Below are 22,224 nucleotides of genomic sequence, written 5' to 3' on the forward strand. Positions count from 1 at the left end.
GCTTTATACTAAAGTACTTTTAAGATTTCAAGACATTTTGTTGAGTTACAAACATTGAAAGATTTTATTCTTAGACATTTGTGTTGATAACAAAAGAATTTGGAAACTTCTATTTCTAAGATTCGTCTAAATCAATCAAACATTTCCACATTTTCAGAAAAGGCTTGCCAAGAAAAACTGTAATTACACCAGGTTTTACCCCGGTAATCTAAATATTGTTTGCAAATGATTTGAACTTCTGAAAAATATTTCTCTGTTCTATGTTATAGCCATGGTGATGATGGATGTGACGGTGATCTCAGAGATGATGGCTGAGGAGGAGAAGAGAATCAAGTCCTTCCTCGAGGGCCTCGGAAAGAAACTCAAGGACAAAAAGGTCAGAAACACCTGCTTTAAGTCTCTAAGATAGTAAGGTGCTTGAAAAAAATGGAGAGTGGGGTGATGTGGTATATTTTTATCTGCCATTAATCCAAATGTGAGTCGCACAGGAGGCACCATCTTGTAGCCTCTCCTCCAAGGGTTTCCAAATGTGTGAGTCCCACAGGAGGCACCATCTTGTAGCCTCTCCTCCAAGGGTTTCCAAATGTGAGTCCCACAGGAGGCACCATCTTGTAGCCTCTCGTCCAAGGGTTTCCAAATGTGAGTCCCACAGGAGGCACCATCTTGTAGCCTCTCGTCCAAGGGTTTCCAAATGTGAGTCCCACAGGAGGCACCATCTTGTAGCCTCTCGTCCAAGGGTTTCCAAATGTGAGTCCCACAAGAGGTGCCATGTTGTTGCCTCTCATCCAAGGGGTTGCAAATTTGAGTCCCACAGGAGGTGCCATCTTGTTGCCTCTCGTCCAAGGGGTTCCAAATGTGAGTCCCACAGGAGGCGCCATCTTGTTGCCTCTAGTCCAAGGGGTTCCCAATGTGAGTCCCACAGGAGGCACCATTTTGATGCCTCTCATCCAAGAGGTTCCAAATGTGAGTCCCACAGGAGGCGCCATCTTGATGCCACTTGTCCAAGGGGTTCCAAATGTGAGTCCCACAGGAGGCGCCATCTTGATGCCACTTGTCCAAGGGGTTCCAAATGTGAGTCCCACAGGAGGCGCCACTTGATGCCTCATCCAAGAGGTTCCAAATGTGAGTCCCACAGGAGGCGCCATCTTGATGCCACTTGTCCAAGGGTTTCCCAATGTGAGTCCCACAGGAGGCACCATCTTGATGCCTCTCATCCAAGAGGTTCCAAATGTGAGTCCCACAGGAGGTGCCATCTTGATGCCACTTGTCCAAGAGGTTCCAAATGTGAGTCCCACAGGAGGCGCCATCTTGATGCCACTTGTCCAAGGGGTTCCAAATGTGAGTCCCACAGGAGGTGCCATCTTGATGCCTCTCGTCCAAGAGGTTCCAAATGTGAGTCCCACAGGAGGCGCCATCTTGATGCCACTTGTCCAAGAGGTTCCAAATGTGAGTCCCACAGGAGGCGCCATCTTGATGCCACTTGTCCAAGAGGTTCCAAATGTGAGTCCCACAGGAGGCGCCATCTTGATGCCACTTGTCCAAGGGGTTCCAAATGTGAGTCCCACAGGAGGCGCCATCTTGGTGCCACTTCTCCAAGGGGTTCCCAATGTGAGTCCCACAGGAGGTGCCATCTTGTTGCCTTTCATCCAAGAGGTTCCAAATGTGAGTCCCACAGGAGGCGCCATCTTGATGCCACTTGTCCAAGGGGTTGCCAATGTGTGTCCCAAAGGGGTGCCATGTGTTGCCACTTGTCCAAGGGGTTCCAAATGTGAGTCAGTCCAAGGGTTTCCAAATGTGAGTCCCACTCGAGGCGCAATCTTGATGTCACTTGTCCTAGGGTTTCCAAATGTGAGTCCCACAGGAGGTTGCCGCTGACAATTGAAACAGGAACTGTTTTTTTCTCAGACTCCAGTGTGATTTATATTAGTGAAAGTGCTTTCTTCATGATCACATTGAAATAAAGTATATACTTAATTTGAAATGGGTAAAATGTAAAAGACTGTGAACATTTAATTATGACTAGGTAAAGATAGTGACATGACTGTGTTCTTGTAAGCTATCGAGCAGAAAGCCATTCTTAGCAATAACATCCTTTGGTCTGGGAAACTAATTTGTCACTTAACAAGAAAGAAAGTGTTTGTCAAACATTCTGGTTTTACTGGAATGAATTGTTTTCCAGATATAATTGTGATGTGTTTGTGATCTAGCAGACATTGACCTGTTAACTTCATTACATGAATAATATGTTTTTTAGCTGGATTTTTTTTTTTAAGAAAAAATGTCTTGGTATTGCTGTAGCATTGGTATCCTTTTTGTTCATGCTGTCAATGTTGTACCGTCAGTGTCATGCAATAACTTTAACCATGGCCAAAAGTGAAAATATTTCAGGATATTCAAATGCAACATAGTATACACAGTCATGTATTTAAGGCCAATTAGCTTTGAATTTAATAATTGTTGAATATGCCCTTTTTCCGTAAAAAAAAGCAGAACTTTAAATATGGTTTATAACTCCTACAACCATTCAAGGTCTTGAAATATAACTAATGCACATGTAATAAGGCTTAAATCTTAGTCTTTAATAATTGTTAAGGTTTGCCCCTTTTTCTCAAAAAGTTGTGCTCCATGGAGTTCTTGTTTTAACTTACATCCTTCCAAGGAATTAGTATTATGAATAACACTATAAGACTGGTAGGAAACAGGTGTTTCCTTTCAATATAATATAAAAGACAGGAGATTTTTTGTCCTTATTTTTCATGACAAGATGAAAATGACTGAAGCCAAAGAGAAGCTCTATTAAACTATGTCGTTACAAAGTGGAGCTTGACAGTGGTTTGAATGAGATTTGTCTTGACCAGATTAACAGACACATGTAAACCAGATACATGTTGTAGAGGCTGTTTTATCATGGAGTGAATAAATTGATGACAAGGCAGCTGACTATGCATGTTAATGTGACAGATAGCTGATCCCTGGTTGGGTCAGTGATGTTAAACATACAGATTTAGACACATTGCGTTTCTTTCAATCCACTATTTAACTTACACAGATTAATTTTTATGCTCTTCAAGAAGGGCATGTTAAAATCACACCTTCTCTCTGTGTGATTTTACGTGTACATACTATAAATTACTTGGCTTATGTGGTTAGTACATTAAGACAACATGTACAAGACCCATGTTCCTACCTCAAAGTTCAAGGTACACTTACAGGTTTATTGCTATGGAACGCTGCTTATATGCATAAACAATACTGTCACTACCAATTACGTTTTTTGCACATTTTGCACATCGCAGCAATTTTTCCTTATGTGGATGTTATCTTTTAAATCTAATTTTCACTATACCATGCGATACAAGCATAAAGCCCACTGTGTTTATTTCTATAGCTGTCAATTTTCTGGAGGCTATTTCTTTGTTCCTGTCCTATAAATATACCGGTAACTCTGGTTTTATTGAACTCATACAAACTTGACCCTTAATAAAAATCACTTGGATTGTACTGTATAACTGTGCTGTTATTGTCACCTTATTCTCTAGAATCTAAATTACGAAAGCCCTCGTTAAGCTTGAAAAATGAGAGAGCTTCTGGTACAAACACTTCTTTAAGGCGTAAAAGACTTTCGAAGGTATGTTTTGGTATCAATGAACTTATTAAAAATGCTTTCACAAACACTCAATATTCCAGCAACGTCATTTTCAAGTGTGATGGGGATGAGAATAGTTTAACCTCGCAATAGGGTGACATCCATGCTGGGTGTTTCTTTTGTAACACGTCCTTATTGTCTATTCTTGCATCCGGACGTGTGTTTCCGGTCATGTGACTAGTGCTGGAAAAACCCATCTTACATACCCCATGTAAGATGAGTCACGCGCAACAATGCGCCACTTCTTATTTCATTTATTGTATGGTTTATGAACAATATATTATGCCATTTCAATAAAGCGCAATCAAATATATATATTTGCAAGACTTTTAATTAAAATTGAACATACATAATCGTTTAAAAACGCTATTTTTAGTTATTCAAAATTACTGCGCTCTATGACATCGGTAAACAACGTCGCACGCGCTTTTTGGTGTAATTGTACAAAAGTTCGTTTTCAACATCACTTTTTCCACAAATTGATAAATTTAGATATCTATGCAAGAAAAAATATCAATCATGTTTTTCCGGTCCGGATCGAAAAATCCGACCCTCGGGCACGCTGCATGGCCGGTAACTCGGCAAGCCTCTTTACTGGCTTACTCACGTGCCCTTGGGTCGGATTTTTCTATCCGTACCGGAAACACATGATAGATACTTATATTCTTCGTAATGGGAATATATAAGGTGATAAGTTGCGGGTTTGTTTTATTCTTTTTATTAAACAGCTATTAGCTACTACGAAAACGCGTGCACTGAAAGAACAAGTTGAAATATATCTAACATAGCAATATAAATCAATAGTCAATCGCAATAATTTCAAAAGGTACAATACAAAGCGATTGTCCGTTAATAAAACATAATCAATCACATATAACATAAAACAATACAAACATGATACAACGAAATATATTACATGACAAACAGTAAACATTACATGACAATTATACATAAATGTCTTACCAGTATGTGGTACTGAGCACATATGAGCAAGAATTCTCGAGTTTTTCATTTATTTCCTTGAATTTGATTAATATTTAAAACGAAGAACAAGTCTGATTTTTGTGGACAATTAACAGGCACTTTTTCATGTAGGCCTTTTTTACCCAGCAACAAAAAACGCATGTATTCAAAAAACATCAAACAGGAGCAAGAAACTAATCTGAGATGGTCCATTCTACAATACAAAGGTGTCTAGAAATAATTATTTGGTCGTTTTTAATAATAAATAAATAAATTTCAAGCAGAAATTAATGACGTAACATTTTGTGTCAATTTTGGTTGCGTCTTTCCCGGACGAAGTTACCAAGCAGTTGTGCCTAAAAGGTTAATTTTATTGAAATAATATCAAAACAAAGGTCTTGTAATAAACAGGAAACGTATTTGTTGTGTTTTTATCAACAAAGGTGTATCCTTATTTTTATTCCGAAATCGGCAGGTGCGTTTTCCGTCAAAATGTTACGTAACTGAACTTTCACTGTAAAGGCTTAGATTTAGCAGGTGCGCGCAAATGGGGGATTCCCAGTGTTGTTATTCTATTTACATATGACATCAGCAGGGTTCGAATTTAGACACGCATACTTGCAAAATGCGAGTGACATTTGGAAATTGCGAGTGACTTTTATTCAAGCTCGCAAAATTCTGAGAGTGGCTTTTTCTAGACCACAAAATGTTAAAAGGAAAGTAGAATAAACATGAACTTAATTCCGCTATGTAGTCGAGTGTAAACAGCCTATAAGTGGCATGTTTACACTACCGGTATAAAGAAGACAGTACGGAGTCACGCTCTAGTAGGTTTTCAAAAATAGAAAAATACGGAAAAGGCCAAGTTTTATCTCGAATGTTTCCGGGATGCTCCGAGGCGTGCATAATACAAAGTAAATACATATGATGTAATCACCTAGCTCAATCATTGGCTAAATTTAGCGCTTTTGCGCACTATATGTAAACCCCATCATCCTGTCAAAATGAATAGACTTCGTTGATCGATATATTTCATGGTCCAAAGTATCAACGCTACATTTACTGTTGCTTTTTTATTTTAAATTTATTATTTTATTGTTTTTAATACTTATAGACTTAATGAAATCTGTAGCGTGCTTGTCGAATGGGTATTAAATTACCCGATGGCGAGGGTAAATATACAAAGTGAACAATGTCAAATTATTGGACAGCTTTGTTATCAAAAAGCTGCCAGCATCAGACGAGTCTTTCCGTAACCCCCCAAAAAGAATAAGCCATCAACAAGTTCTAGTAGTCGAGTCACTCAAGATTGATACTTTTTAATATTCATAATAAGTCTTAGGTGTTAATTTCTACTTTAATTAGACAATATTATAAGGGAATAAAGCAAATAATAAAATTGCAAGTTGATTTGTCATTTTGTAAGTTGCCTCAAAATGCACTCGCAAAATTTTGCGAGTGCTCCTCAAAGTTAAATTCGAACCCTGCATCAGCGTCATAAATCGAGGCGCTTCGAAACTTCGGCTATTTTTGGAAACAAATGGAGGACTGTCAAAACAAACATGTGTGAGCATTTTCATCGTGTTACGTCTCGAACGCATTGTTTTGAGTGTTAAAAAAGTTGTTTTATGAGACAAACTATTACACCATTCCGATACAATTGGTGTTCTAGCGGAAAAAAGTGCATTTTAGGACATTTCTCACCCGTCTACATGCTCATGTAATTATTTGAGTTCGTGTTATTGTTGAAGAAAGTTGGACAGCCCATTTTCCCTATTGTGTCTTATTTACGTATCGAACGCCGAGAAATGATACTTTGTTTTTTTAGATGGTTTATGCTATTTTTGTTGCTAATCACAATTGATTAAATAAACACTTGTAAAATATTATCACTTGAAATGAAAACAACAGAAATGTTTATAAAAAATCTGAGATTGATAAAAGACATAACGTCAGTGTGTGAAATAAACCTTTTTTACCTGGTAGCCAATGGGGCTACAGACTTTGAGATTTCTGTAGCCCAAGCCAGATTTCCATAGCCCACCAGTTAACAGAAAAATGCATCTTGAGTACCTTATATGGTTAAAAACAAGGAATGATATGACAACTGTACAATATCTTATTATATTTTGTATAAAATGCAAGTATGGTGTTTGTGTAGTCCTGTGTTGCCAGGGGGCAGGGGGACTGGTGGTGGTTCGATGGGGGGGGGGGGGGGGGGGGGGGCGGTAGGCTGGTTCTGTCAAGGCAGTTGGATTGTTGATGAAGGGGGAGGATGGAAGTCCTGTCAACATGTGCTGCTTGTGGCATTAGTGACAGGATTTTACAAACATCTTTTTCATAACTTTCGGTGACTAAATAATCCAAGTTTATTAAAAAAAAAACACATAACAAAAACAACATCCAAACTTTAATAAATTCTCACTAAAACAAAAAAAAAGTATTGACAGTCCGAAATATGATTTCCGTCAAAATAATTATTTTCAAGCAGTATAAAGCGTATAATTGCTTGACAAGGGAGATTACTGCAACAGAAAATATCCATAACAATGAGAGATTATCCGGAAGTCAGTCAACGGTGTCGAGGTAAACATTTACCTGAAATTTTTTTTTAACCAACAAGCCCGATGATTTCATCGCCAGTCGGGCTACCTTAAAGGATTTTTTCGTAGCCTGGGTCAATTTTTCGTCGCCACGGGCGATCGGGCTACTGTTAATTTCGCTCACTGTAACGTTGACGGAAAAGACTTAACATTGACGGTAAATAAAGAATATCCAAATATAAATGTTATGTAGTTATTTTTAATGTCCATCAGGGTAATCGGCTCAGAGTGTCAGTGAAGTCCTTCGGACTCCACCCACTTAGAACAGCCCAAATGTAGTTCATACACTGATGGATGTTAAAATAAGTATTTCAATCATGTTTACAGTTAAGCTCTTCCAAATTTTGTAAAATTTTATATTCAATAAACTTGTAATAGCCTATGTTTTTACTTTCATATGATTTCCACTGTATTCCTGTATGTAAACTTAATTGAAGTCTGACAAAATGTGAACACGTATGTAATTTCGCTTCACAAGTGTCATGGTGAATGACCGTTTGGTGTCCAGTGTTACATCCCTTGGAAAGTTAAAGGTGTTGTTTTGGAAAGAATAAAGCAAAATAACTGTAATTATATCTCTCAAAATTTGTATTTTATTGAAATGGTATAAAGAGGCATGTTATTTTCATGTTTATGTCTTTCTTATCCAAATAACATCTAATTTAATGCAGACATTTGAGTCCAGTTACATCACCGAAAGTTATAGTGAAAATGAACACTTGTTCATGTCGATGGTAATTATATTAAAGTTGAGTATAAACACTTAAGTGCCAGCAATGTTTAGATAATAAAGAAAAACTTGACATCAGCACATAAAAGCAGATAGTGCCATCTTTCTGTCATATTGTCCTTGTTACATCACAAACAAAGTGAAATTTCTAAACGGCTGTATTTACTTTCCATGTGGTGTTTTTATATTGTCCTTTCATTATCTTGAAGCTTATGTGTCATATTTCATTAATAGAACATAAGATATGCAAACAATACATCTTGAAAAACTCATAAATGTTGGACACCAAGCATTTAGTGATGTAACGAAAATGTGCTGGACAGAAAATTCTTGCTCATATATTAAATTCTCTCTCACAGGTGCGTAGTGGTTACATGTTATTTTACTAAATTTGAAATGTGGGCCAGTAACACCTTCTCCGCTCAGCTCCAAAATGTAATTGAATTAAAAAACTTGTCACATTTAAGCATGATTCAATAAAAGCGGCAATAATTATGGAATTATGGCCAATGGAAAACGAATATCTAAGACCATACCAAGCGCTGAAGTTCAATGTTGAGGTCATACATGTAAATATATTGGAAAACGAAAGTAAAGAAAGTAGTCCCCCATTACGCGATCTCCTTAACCGAGAAATGTTAGTTTTAAGGTGTCATCATCATACTAATGATAATAATAATGATAATAATAATAAATGACCCTGTTACACTTTCAATTAACATGTACATTCTAATATTTATACCAACGCTACCTGTTAAAATATCTGCATATCACAGTAAGCTGCAACAGCGGCAATATTGATAGGCCCGAGGCCAGCCCATTAATTTGAGTTCTAAAAATATCAATAACATTAACAGTAACAAGTTTCATTTTACAGTTTATTTGAATTTATAAGGTAAAAATGGGACTTACCTGTGATGTATGATATAATCAATATCCTCGATTACTTGGAAACACAGGTGGGGTAGCACAAACCTTACAGACTTGAAAACATTTATGGTAGTTTCACAGAAATTACACTATTTTCCTATATGTTTACTGACTAGTAAGTTAAAAATCATAATAAGCATCACCAGTAAGACTTACTGGTTAACTATACTTAATTCACTATTCGTTTTACCCTCGATTAGTCGCTTATTTCAAGTAAATTCCATGTTTTATGTTGAACTTTGACATTGCGTCAGCCATCTTGTTGTTTACATGTATGCACTTCCTTTTCGCTCAAGGTCACAAAGTACATCTACGCATAATTTCACGGTTAGTGATTTGCAGCTACCACTGTTAAATTCCATAAGCCTGCTCAGTTATACTAACATTCCAGTCTTGTTTACATCAGAGTAAAGACATTGATGTTTCTATTTTTAGAATTAAAAGTCGTAGACAGTGTCGGAAACGATCGATTAATTTCGTTAGCATTTTTAGATCGATCAAGTTGTTCGACACTTTTCAATTCACTTTTCGAGTCTTTTCGATCAATTATTTGATCGACATATTTTTCTGAGTATAAAAGGGCTGCGATTTTTCAGTTCAAGGTTGAGATATTTTTGCCATTAGTGAGTACAGCCGCAGTATTGAAAATATTGTTTTAAAGCTTTACGCAAGTAAAAGTACGTTATAGCGGCAGTATTTGAATTATTTAAAACGGCTAGACTTTGTTTTATACAAATTTATACGAGTTTATAGTAACTTAATGCAAATACGATTTATAACTTAAAACAATAGAATTCTTTAACCTTTATTAATGATATTGTTGAATGTGGAAGTGAAGGCTGACTTAAATGAATAATAATTGTACTGTATACTATGAACTATACGCAGGGACATATTATCACAGTTTAACGCGATAATCGAGGGGTATATTGTGTTGGCGTTATTTGAAAACATTATTTCTCCGTCCATAGAAATAAAACATATAAACGTTTAAAGTGACTTTCTTTGTCTTGCATCTATTATTAGCTGAAGGAAAGTCATTAAGCCAAATTAAGGTGTCAAGCGTATAAAGTAATGTCAGGAAAACGACTATGAACATAAACGGTGTATCACAGTTTTAAAGAGAAACAACGTAATATTATTGGTGTATTTACTGAATAGTACCGGTGTTACAGTTTAACACGATTTGTCTAGCCATTGTTTGTCCCCATCCTTAATTCAAGCCAGCCCGATTAACAGTACCCTCAGGGTACCCCGGAACCCCAACAATATGCCATGTGCATGTTTTCGGATGTCCTATGTGGTAGCAGCAGATGAACGCTGTGATAACCTGCACCACCGCGTTGGCTATTCTAGCGGATTTCTATGATGATGCAATCTCGCTTTAGGAAGTGTATTTGGTTGTGTCCATGCTGTTCCTTTGTCATGCAGCGAGAAATTTTAACATAAACTGACTTGTGTTTAGTACATGTATATAGACAATGTGTCACATGTAATACCCACATCCCTTCCTTAAAGTTTAAGGTCACACTTGGTGTTAAGTCATTATGGTATGCTGCATATATTCACATGGAGTATATATAGTTGGTTGTGTCCGGGCTGTAACATTTGATATGCAGAGAAGGATTCTAAAATTTCTTGGTACATAAACATGACCTACCTCAAATTGTAACTTTGTCATGCAGGGATTTTAAAACATACTGGCACCAGTGTTCAGTTATGATGGCTGTTCCTGAATGTAGGCATATTAGTAATTGCATAATCCATTGAACTGGATGGCACTTTAGAGGGCATTTGTCACTTACTGTGACAGCTCTCGTTTTCTTCTGATATTCGTTGCAACAAACAATCAACATTTTCACATAGTCTTTTATCCATGTTAATGTTTCACATATTTACAGGGCTGTCAATTGGCCCAGATTTTTTGAAAATTCTTAAGCTTTCTAGCTAAATGTCTTATCTCATTAAGCAAGATTGTTTACAGGTTTCTATCTCAAATACTATTCCCTTTAAAGCCTGAAAACAGAATATTAAACAATTAATACCGAATTAAAAAAGTTAGCTGAGCCTTTTATGAAGATATATGTTTGTTTGAGAAATGTGGGCTAGTTGAAATGAACCCAAGTCAGTTGTCAGAAAAACAGTTTGTATCTCTGGAGAAAATAAGTTCATCTAGGTCTTCATGTTTACATATTCGGAGCCACAGTGTTAAAAGGTAATTTAAACAACATTATGTATGCATGATATCAACAGAATTTAGCATGGAGAACAACTACTGAATCTCTCACTTGAGCTGGTCTAAGTAGGAGAATATTTTCAACATACAGTGTCACAACATGTCCAAAATAAACCTAAGATGTAAAGCAAATGTTTGTTGGCAATATGCTAACCTGCAGTGATCATAACTAGTTCAGATTTCGAGCAAGCCCCCAGGAGCAAGCTTCAAAACTAGATATGAAAGTGGTTTATCATTATGGCCAGAGCTTCCATGGACACTATGCTTGGAAGTTGGAATATTGGACATTCATAAGGCATTAACACTCTTAGAAATGTCTTGGAGGAAAATAATTACTGTCAATATATGGCCATTTACATTTATTCAGGAACTTAACAGATGATCCAGAATGTTACATTTATTGATGTTTGTTGTGCCCAGGACCTGATGTTTTGGACTTAAGTCTTAGGTCTATTTCCTCAGATAGATCAGTGAAATTATACAGACCTATTACCGGCTATTAGCCAGTGGTTTTCCTTTATGACTGGGCTTAGTTTGAGACATGTATTCTTCATATTGGGTGATTAATTACTAATTACCATTTCAAACTATCAGAAGTGTTGTGGCATGGTAAGCAGATTGGCTTAATATAAAGGCAAAAAATGAAAGAAATGTCAAATCATCATTGTTATACCCCCAAATAAAATCCTAACAATACACCAATGTATAACTTTGTTGGAGTAATGTCCCCTTTATAAAGAAATAGTTTGCCATTCCCGTGTTAAGTTGGAATGTGTGGGTATTTGTCAGTCCTGTGGAAGCTCTTGTCACTGTTGAATGTAAATAGGTTACTATTAAAGCAATATTTAGAACAGATTCAAATGAAGGTAATGCACATTCAAGTAATTATTCCGTCAATGTGGAAGTATATTTGGATTATTTGGTTGAACTTATTTACTTGTATCTTTTCTGCAGGTTGGTGGGAAGGTGAAGAGTGTGGGGGGCAACCCCGGGGATGTGGTGTGCCGTGTGGCCAAGGAAGAGGGTGCCACGCTCATTGTGACAGGCACTCGTGGAATGGGGAAGATAAGACGCACGTTCCTAGGCTCCATCTCCGACTACATCATCCACCACTCCAATGTACCAGTCCTGGTGTGTCGACATAAGGACACCTAGCATCACCAATAGATACCTCACACACCATTGGTCCAGTTTAATGTATGCCATCACCTGATTGGTCCATTGAAATATTTGAATTTAAAAAACCCAGATTTGATTGATTGGTTTATAAAGCAGAACCAGCTGCTATTCAGGCTTGATTGGACAGTTTTATGGTTTGATTTGTAATGGACTTTGGAAATGATCTGTCCTTTTTGTTCAGTTAGGTGATGCAGAAAATTAGCATGGTTGATAAATGAAATTAAACAAGATAATAATCATAATTACTATTTGTTGTTTTGTGGTTTTTCACTGTTTCTTTTTCCTTACTAAACTTATAAAAACATATTCAATCAAGAAATCTGGATATCTGTTAGTGGTATAAACACTTTAAACTCCTTTCTCTCTAATATGCAGTTTTAAGTAATTGCACTTTTTTTAAAATATGAAATAATGAAGCTTTAAAGTTTTGTAATGTGTTTCTCTATATGTTGTTAATGTTGATCTATCCAGCAATTGAGTAAAGCTGTATTTGTTTGAAAGCACATACATATACAATGTTTAAATTTATAGTTTGCGTTTGTTTTCCATCTCAGTAAATTGTATATAATTGTCACCATGAGAGAGCAGTGGTGTTATATTTGTTTTATGAACATTAATCAAGGTATTTGTCTTCATCAATTTGAGAAAGAGTGAAATGAGTTTTAATAAAAAACATTACTATCATTTGTTGATAAGTGATTTTCATAATTTTATCAGAAATAGTCCCGTGCATTAGTTTTCTGTGATGTTTTCAAGTCATGCTAGATTCAATCATCTGTAATTTTGTTGATTACAATCATATACAAATGAATACATTATGATTTATGTTATTGAAATATGGACCTGTTTAACTTCCTGTTTAAGGAAAGATATGTTTTGAAAGTAAATGTAAAATGCTTAATGTTATCTAATTTGTAAATATTGGGTAGGATTTAGACAAGGAAACATCTGTATGTTCTTTCTTTTTCACAATACTTGATAATTTCTTTCATTTTGCAAACTGACACTTCATTGGTAATCTAACTGACTTCAGGTCTTTAATGGTACCAGTCTAACTCAGTTTAGCATATGGACCTATAATAATTTAATGGTACCAGTCTGTTTTATAGTGTGATGGGATAATGCATAGCTATGGAGTCTCCTTATATTGTTTAATTAGCAAAATAAATCATACCATTCACATTCGCTGTAAACCAGCCATCATTTTCTCATATATTGATTAAGACTTTTCATCTTTACCTACCTTGCCTTCGTAATCAGATTAATTTGATTTTGTATGCCTTAAATGTATGTGTAATCAAATAATCAGTTAACTTAATCCTAACTTAATAATTACATTTTATATTTTTATGGTTTTTCGAAATGTTTTAGTGATAATATCCATAGACTGTGTAAAACATTTAGCTATTCTTACCAAAACTCACTCTCTTGTTTTATTGCAATTATTTATAGTAGTTGGCAACGACAAACGCATGTACTGTTTGAATGCTCTTTTATTAATCCAGTTACATTCTTGTCAGAATAAATATCAAACTTGGCTCTGAGCTCAAGAAGCAGTGATATGTTGACACATGTACCAGTTGTCAACTCCATGTGATCAATTATCAACATTTATCTCCTGCTTAAGATGCCTTAAAGTATTAAAGTATATTTAAGTCCAAATAACAAGTATGTGCTTAAAAAAAACCTAAAAGAAAATCAAGTGCAAGTCCCATAAATATGTGTGTTTAATGGTTTAAAGTATGGTATATGTATATGAACAGTCACTTGACTGAACTTTTATGGGGGAACCACCAAGGTACAATTGCCTGTTAGTATTTGAGTTGCTAGTTACAGTTTCTATGTTGTGTTATTTGTTTCTCGACTCTCTCCTTAAGTGTTACAATATCAAGTCACTTGTTTCAATGTGGATGTTTCTGTTCCAGTTCTAACCCATTAACATACAGGCTCATTGACACAATTACAACATCATCTAAAACCCGAGTACATTCCAAATGCATTCTGGCCTAGTATGTAATACACATTATGTTTGTGCACTGTATGATATTCAACTCTAAGATCGTATTAATTATGTACATGTTATAGTTCTAAGTGTTTTATGGAAATAAAATATTAACTCTGGTTTCTGTTGTTTTATTGAAATCAAGGGGAGAATAATGTGAAAATAATAAGATGGTTTGTAACGGATAGCGCCCCATTTGTACACTGAACAATTAAGTAATGTTAATGTCTTTATATTGTATGTATACTACAATTAAGACTTTCGACTTGTAAGCTTGGTGCAGTAAAACGGAAGATGTTTTTTGTGTGTTTCGTATGAGATATCTACTATTGTCTAAACGCAAATGTCAGTTTTAGGATTATTAAAGCTTAAATATTTGTGGATCTGTTGACTAGACGCATATCAGTACCTACTGGCCATTGTAGATCAACTTGTGTTCTACAAAGTGACGAAGAAGGTATTTTGTGACATGAAATGTTTGTGTAGATAACGAACTTCATCCAGATCGCTGGAGACTTGTTTGAGCGACACAGTTTTTCATCGCTATCAGTAAACTGGGGTACTTATTTGACCAGTTAAGCCCATTCATATATACTAAACCACAATTCGTACCGGGTGGATATTGTGAGAATTGGGGATATTTCTTGGGAGCAGACGACCGAACTACGATCAGAGGATAATGACGAGCCAGGATGAGAAGCGCGTGCTCATTGCCATGGACGGCAGTAGTTACTGCGACTACGCCTTCAACTGTGAGTAGTGCTTTTATTTTTTTGATTCCAAAAACCTTTCGAGCAAATTGCAGTTATAACACTGATAACACAACCTTGTTTCCCTCCAGATTGTGTCCGTGATATTGTACGCGTTAGATAACTATAGTACAGGTTATACACTATCGGTATCCGAATACGCTAACTTATGATATTTCCAACAACTTTTACAGGGTACATGACGAAGGTCCGGCAGCCGGGCGACTTCGTGGTCCTCTTTCACTCCGTTGAGTTCCACACACTCACCACCATGCGTAAGTACACGCGTACTGAAAGAAAAACGTAATTTATACGTACGAAGCGGTCACTAAATTTGCGCCTATGTTGGGCCGAGTCCTATGGCAAGGGTAATCTATTCCACCCTACCTCCACCGCCGGTCCCAATCCCATAGCCGAGGGTAGACGCTCTTAACCCTCCCCCACTGGCCGGTCCCAATCCTATAGCAGAGGGTAGACGCTCTCAACCCTCACCCACTGGCCGGTCCCAATCCTATAGCCGAGGGTAGACGCTCTCAACCCTCCCCCACTGGCCGGTCCCAATCCTATAGCCGAGGGTAGACGCTCTCAACCCTCCCCCACTGGCCGGTCCCAATCCTATAGCCGAGGGTAGACGCTCTCAACCCTCCCCCTCTGGCCGGTCCCAATCCTATAGCCGAGGGTAGACGCTCTTAACCCTCCCCCACTGGCCGGTTCCAATCCTAAAGCCGAGGGTAGACGCTCTTTACCCTCCCCCACTGGCCGGTTCCAATCCTATAGCCGAGGGTGGGCGTTCTCAAACCTACTCCCATCGGGCAGTCCCCATCCTATAGCAGAGGGTAGACGCTCTCAACCCTCCTCCTGCTGCCCGGTCCCAATCATATAGCCGAGGGTAGACGCTCTCAACCCTCCCCCACTGGCCGGTCCCAATCCTATAGCCGAGGGTAGACGCTCTCAACCCTCCCCCACTGGCCGGTCCCAATCCTATAGCCGAGGGTAGACGCTCTCAACCCTCCCTCACTGGCCGGTCCCAATCCTATAGCCGAGGGTAGACGCTCTCAACCCTCCCCCACTGGCCGGTCCCAATCCTATAGCCGAGGGTAGACGCTCTCAACCCTCTTCCCAACGGCCGTTTTCAACTCTCCCCCCCCCCCCCCACCGACCGGTCCCCATCCTAAAGCCGAGTATAAACGCTCTCAACCCTACTTCCACCGGCTGGACCCCATTCTAAAGCCGAGGGAAGACGCTCTCAACCTTCCCTAACTGGCCGGTCACCATCCTATAGCCGAGGGTAGACGCTCTCAACCCAGCTCATCGGCAAGTCCCCATCCTATAGCTAAGGGTAGAGGCTCTCAACCCAAACCCCACCGGCCGGTCCCCATCATACAGCCGAGGGTTTACGCTCTCAACTATCTCCCCACCGGAAAGTCCCAATCCTATAGCTGAGGGTAGACGCTCTCAATCAAAACCCCATCGGCCGGTCCTCATCATGTAGCCAAGGGAAGGCGTTCGAAACTTTCCACCATCGACCGGTCCCCATCCTTTTAAACAAGGGTAGACGCTCACAACCCTATGTCCACCGGCCGGTCCCCGAACACACTGGTCGGCCTCCATCCTAAAACCAAGGGTAGACACTCTCAACCCTACCACCACCGGCCGGTCCACATCCTTTAGCCGAGGGTAGACGTACTTTACCCACGACTCCTGTTTTAATCAGTAGCCATTATGGGGCGTCAGTATCACCCAACGGTTTCTGACGCCTGTGCGTTATGTTAAGCCTGTGTTTAACTGACGTGAGTCGTAACGTTTTAAGAGTGCATGTAGAATGTGTTTCATCGGGTCGGCACATGTTTTTGCTATTTGGGTTTGGGTTGGTGATGCTCTACTGTCTCACGTCAGTGTGTTCTCTGTTTCAGCGATGGGGGTTGGCAGCGCGGACTTGCTGACTAGGATGATAGAGGAGGAGAAAGCGCACGCGGAGCAGTACCTGCAGAAACTCACAGACAAGATGAAGGATAACGGGGTAGGCTCTCAAGACGCTCATGTTAATAAACGTTATTTAACTAACTTAAGCATCCGGCGTTGATTTCTACGTCAATCACAATAAATTGCATTCGTCATATATATTAATATGTAAATGTTCATTCAGTGACAGAGGTTGTCATCTCCTGTTGTCTTTCTGACTGTCATTATTCCGTTTCAGTTGCATGGGAAGGTAAAGCAGACGACGGGGCCGCCGCGGTCCGAGATTCTCCGAGTGGCGGAGGAAGAAAACGTGGACCTCATACTAATGGGGTGTCGCGGGATGGGCAAGGTGCGGCGTACGTTCCTTGGCAGCGTCAGCGACCACGTGCTCCATCATTCGCACGTTCCCGTGCTCGTGTGTCGCCACAAGGAGGATCATCATCATCATCACAAGCACGGCCATCACGAGCCACAAAAAGAAGTCAAGACGTAGGCTTGTTGGCAGCGGATGACGGGAAAAGGAATATACGTAGCGGCAACCTGTTTTGTAATCGAAATTGGCCACCTGAAAGAGTAGATACGGTGTATGACATAGAGAATTACTTTAGTGTAAAAAGTCATTTGAAAAAGAAATATGCCAGTGACATTTCCATAGCTCGTTTATTGTATTTGTAGACAGATTTGTATTTTTATGTATGTATGAATAAACGATGATGAGTATTTAGTAAAAAAATGTTAACAAACGGGTCTGGTTTATCAAAACATTGTCAATGTTTATATTATTGTTTTAACGTACTTCAAGGTTTTACCGTATTTCTGATGTTTTTTTTTATTATAGTTTTTTTTTCTCAATAGTTTTCAGGGAGAGATGTGCGATGCATAACAAATAATGCTCTAATCTGAAAGGTCTATGTGGTCAATGGGCCATATAGGGTTTTCATAGTTCTGGTTCATGCTTTTATCTTTTGTCAATTTTCATCAAACTTCGCAGAATTGTTGATCAGCATGTGAAGACTTGCCACATTTGTCCTTTCATAGTAAAGCTCAAGGTTACAGTTACAGTTAACCTATATTTGAAAATAAAATGTTGTTTGTTTGGCCCCCGTAGAACTTAATTAACATCTGCCTTTTTAGTTATATCTCATTATCAACCAGCCCCTAAGTGTGATGTTTATTACATGTCTTAATGCGAATAGGTGACACATGGATGCTCTTGGAGAAAATATTTTTTAAGAACAAAGTTGTGTGCGTTAATTTATTTCTTTCATAAAAAGTTGTTGATTTTACTTTTGTTTGTTAAAAGTTTGGCATTTATGAGTTATTACAGTTGTACATGGACGAAGCCACCACGATCTGTATCAGTGAATGCAGAGACGAATATCTCTCCTTTAAATGGGTTTTCAATTTAGCAAGAGCAGACGCGCGTGCCTAATTCAATATCAGTTATTTTCATCATCGAGTAAGATGCTATCGAGCATTTGCTAGAGTAGTTGATGGATTCATAAAAATTGTCTTACCTCCATCCGCATATCACACTTGATGCAAGTACCAGGGTCGGTTCCTTCAGTTAATGCTAGAGTGGGTGTAATTTAGATAGGACACCTCTGGGGCACGCGCCCCCGTCCCTAGATCCCCGGAAATAGGCTGAGAACAAAAACATGTGAACTAATTTTGGTCTTAAATGGAACATTTTGGTGTAATTTATGCATAATTTCTTTAGTGTACGGCATACCATTTACAAGACCGCTGTTTACCGATCACCCTTCCCATAGTTTGCTAAAAAAGAAACAGTGAAGATTCCATTCATATATCTTGTCAACATTTTCGTCATTGTTTATTGCAAGAAAAGAGCCCTACTATCCCAACTTCTGATTGTGAAGACCCCTGCTTTAATTCACGTATTCCTACTTGCAGCTCTACGTTTTGTAATCTGTTACTTGAAAGTCTTCGAAATTAAATTACCATCAATAATAGTTTGCGCATCGTTTTTGCAGTAAAGCTAGAATTTTCTTATCAACACCAAACACTTTTTTCACTTCAATTTTATTCCCTCGTCCAACCCGACACTCTAAACGCACTATATATTACAGTTCTAAGTATCTGCACGCGATAAGACCGCCATATAATGCATGGGCTTCCGAATTATTTCGAAGAATGAATTCAAGGTATATCATGAACAATCAAGCTTGTCATTTCATCAGACCATTGGCGATAGTGGTCAGTTTTGATGTGTGGTGACCCCAGGCAGATTTGGTATTATATGAAAGGGTATTGTCTAATGGTTACTAATATGTCCAATAAATGACCGAACATACATTACTAATACGTTTATGGCAGTTTGTATTTTTGTTCTTTACTCCAACTGAGATCGGTGGTGAAATGACCGATTTTCATCAAAGTTTGTGACAGCGTGTTTGCGACATCTTTATGGGTATAATATTTGCATAGTCTTCCTCAACACATTAAACCTTTTCAAATTATACAAAAATAATACTGGGTCTATAGCCATAAATGTTCACATTACTGGGTCCACAACCATCAATGTTCACATTACCGGTTCCACAACCATCAATGTTCACATTACCGGGTCCACAACCATCAATGTTCACATAACTGGGTCCACAACCATCAATGTTCACATTACCGGGTCTACAACCATCAATGTTCACATTACTGGGTCCACAGCCATCAATGTTCACATTACTGGGTCCACAGCCATCAATGTTCACATAACCGGGTCCACAGCCATCAATGTTCACATTACTGGGTCTACAACCATCAATGTTCACATTACTGGGTCCAAAACCATCAATGTTCACATAACGGGGTCCACAACCATCAATGTTCACATAACCGGGTCCACAACCATCATGTTCACTTTACCGGGTCTACAACCATCAATGTTCACATTACTGGGTCCACAACCATCAATGTTCACCTTCCACAACCATCAATGTTCACATTATTGGGTCCACAACCATCATGTTCACATTACCGGGTCTACAACCATCACTGTTCACATTACCGGACATTACTTGGTCCACAACCATCACTGTTCACATTACCGGGTCCACAACCATAAATGTTCACATTACTGGGTCCACAACCATCAATGTTCACCTTCCACAACCATCAATGTTCACATTACTGGGTCCACAACCATCATGTTCACATTACCGGGTCTACAACCATCAATGTTCACATTATCGGGTCCAAAACCATCAATGTTCACATTACTGGGTCCACAACCATCAATGTTCACATTACCGGGTCCAAAACCATCAATGTTCACCTTCCACAACCATCAGTGTTCACATTACTGGGTCCACAAGAATCCATGTTCACATAACTTGGTCGACAACCATCAATGTTCACATTACCGGGTCCAAAACCATCAATGTTCACCTTACTGGGTCCACAACCATCAATGTTCACATTACCGGGTCCACAACCATCAATGTTCACATTACTGGGTCCAAAACCATCAATGTTCACATTACCGGGTCCACAACCATCAATGTTCACATTACCGGGTCCACAACCATCAATGTTCACATTACCGGGTCCACAACCATCAATGTTCACATTACCGGGTCCACAACCATCAATGTTCACATTACCGGGTCCACAACCATCAATGTTCACATTACCGGGTCCACAACCATCAATGCTCACATTACCGGGTCCACAACCATCAATGCTCACATTACCGGGTCCACAACCATCAATGTTCACATTACCGGGTCCACAACCATCAATGCTCACATTACCGGGTCCACAACCATCAATGTTCACATTACCGGGTCCAAAACCATCAATGCTCACATTACCGGGTCCACAACCATCAATGCTCACATTACCGGGTCCACAACCATCAATGTTCACATTACCGGGTCCACAACCATCAATGTTCACATTACTGGGTCCACAACCATCAATGTTCACATTACTGGGTCCACAACCATCAATGTTCACATTACTGGGTCTGATCACATTACTGGGTCCACAACCATCAATGTTCACATTACTGGGTCCACAACCATCAATATTCACATAACTGGGTCCACAACCATCAATGTTCACATTACCGGGTCTACAACCATCAATGTTCACATTACTGGGTCCAAAACCATCAATGATCGCATTACTGGGTCCACAACCATCAATGATCACATTACTGTACGTAAGATACCTTAATTCAAATCCAATAAACAATTCTTGGGAAACGCTCGAATTCAGCTAAGGTGTGTACGTGCGCTGTTTAATTGATTTAAAGTCTTGATCTTGTCTGCGTGGTTGCCTGTTCTTAGAAAATTACATGCAATAAATGTCACTGTTTCGTTCCATTGAAACCTATGAAGTTTGACATATTAATTCCATAATTAAGGGCTTGTAAAAGATACGGCTCCTTACCGGAGTTAATAATATAAGTGAGCGTACAGAATACAACAGACATCTACTGTACAATAAAAACAAACATGTAATTATTCCTCGTGCATCCTGGTAACCATGGAGTCGTAAACCCGGCTGCTACCCAAAACCATGCCAACATCAACAGCTGACCAACAAGTACGTGAACCTCCTAATGTTCAGGAATAACGAGTCAGCCGAACACCAGAACCTTTAATTTTCTTGAACTACCAGGATTGTTAACCAGTAAAACACTTCGGAATTCATTTCGGCCAATGTAGTAAAGGTTTGGAATGAAATTAACGCTTTATAAATGCCGTGGTAGCTTTGAGATTTTACTTACAACTGCACCAGCCTTGAGTGTTTCTTTATATATTCAGTTGAATCATACGCTTGTTTTTTTTATAGTTTGCTTATCTTTCCTGTATTGAAGGACTTGACCTCGAGTGAAAAGTTGAGTCGAAATATGGAGTGAGAAGTACATGTATTTGGTAGTCGTGATGAATTTCTGTAGGATTTCTTAGTTAAGATTCTTGAAATATCTTTTAAACTTATATCGCTCAGGACCCAATCTCCGGCAGTGTCAGTATAGTACACAGGAGTCGTATCTACGGGCATTTGTTAACGTACCATTTAAATTAATGCCGATAATATTGCATTTCAAAGGATATATTTCCAAGAACAACTGAGTGGGAACGTCGGAAGCTCGCGAACGTTTTCTCCATTACCAGCCTCGTGCCCATTTTTACTATACTACGACCGTTCTTTTCATCGAACTCATTAAATGCCAACGACAAGGGAACCAGTCGATAAA

General features: G+C 38.8%; 3 protein-coding genes across 3 annotated transcripts in view; 2 read left to right on the plus strand and 1 right to left on the minus strand.

Annotated features, from left to right (window-relative positions):
• LOC128217445 (universal stress protein YxiE-like) overlaps positions 1 to 14,408 on the plus strand; it is a 52,158-nt gene extending 37,750 nt beyond the window's left edge. The window contains exons 3-4 of the mRNA XM_052924601.1: positions 270 to 376; positions 12,063 to 14,408. Coding sequence (XP_052780561.1) covers positions 270 to 376; positions 12,063 to 12,263 — 308 coding nt within the window. The 3' untranslated portion in view covers positions 12,264 to 14,408. The remainder of the gene's footprint in view (positions 1 to 269; positions 377 to 12,062) is intronic.
• Positions 14,409 to 14,608: 200 nt separating this feature from the next.
• On the plus strand, positions 14,609 to 18,286 carry LOC128217443 (universal stress protein Sll1388-like). Its single transcript, XM_052924597.1, has 4 exons — positions 14,609 to 15,041; positions 15,233 to 15,313; positions 16,952 to 17,058; positions 17,239 to 18,286. Exons 1-4 carry the CDS (start codon positions 14,969 to 14,971, stop codon positions 17,491 to 17,493), a joined length of 516 nt encoding a protein of 171 aa, XP_052780557.1. The 5' UTR covers positions 14,609 to 14,968; the 3' UTR covers positions 17,494 to 18,286.
• A 464-nt stretch (positions 18,287 to 18,750) lies between these two features.
• Positions 18,751 to 22,153, minus strand: LOC128215861 (spidroin-2-like). The gene is made up of 4 exons (XM_052922472.1): positions 22,125 to 22,153; positions 20,293 to 21,177; positions 19,525 to 19,769; positions 18,751 to 18,776 (listed from the first exon to the last, which is right to left on the minus strand). Exons 1-4 carry the CDS (start codon positions 22,151 to 22,153, stop codon positions 18,751 to 18,753), a joined length of 1,185 nt encoding a protein of 394 aa, XP_052778432.1.
• Between the last annotated feature and the right edge of the window lie 71 nt (positions 22,154 to 22,224).

Source organism: Mya arenaria, chromosome 14 (genome assembly GCF_026914265.1).
Source record: "Mya arenaria isolate MELC-2E11 chromosome 14, ASM2691426v1".
NCBI classification, from domain to species: domain Eukaryota; kingdom Metazoa; phylum Mollusca; class Bivalvia; order Myida; family Myidae; genus Mya; species Mya arenaria.

Bases quoted from the DNA above. Each gene is read 5' to 3' on its own strand.
- LOC128217443 (XM_052924597.1), top strand. From the start codon at position 14,969: ATGACGAGCCAGGATGAGAAGCGCGTGCTCATTGCCATGGACGGCAGT. The intron at 15,042-15,232 runs GTGAGTAGTGCT...CAACTTTTACAG, and splicing joins CTGCGACTACGCCTTCAACT to GGTACATGACGAAGGTCCGG. The intron at 17,059-17,238 runs GTAGGCTCTCAA...ATTCCGTTTCAG, and splicing joins ACAAGATGAAGGATAACGGG to TTGCATGGGAAGGTAAAGCA.
- LOC128215861 (XM_052922472.1), bottom strand. From the start codon at position 22,153: ATGGGCACGAGGCTGGTAATGGAGAAAAC. The intron at 19,770-20,292 runs GTGAACATTGAT...TGATGGTTGTAG, and splicing joins AACACTGATGGTTGTGGAAG to ACCCAGTAATGTGAACATTG. The intron at 18,777-19,524 runs GTAATGTGAACA...TTTCTTTTTTAG, and splicing joins CATTGATGGTTGTGGACCCA to CAAACTATGGGAAGGGTGAT.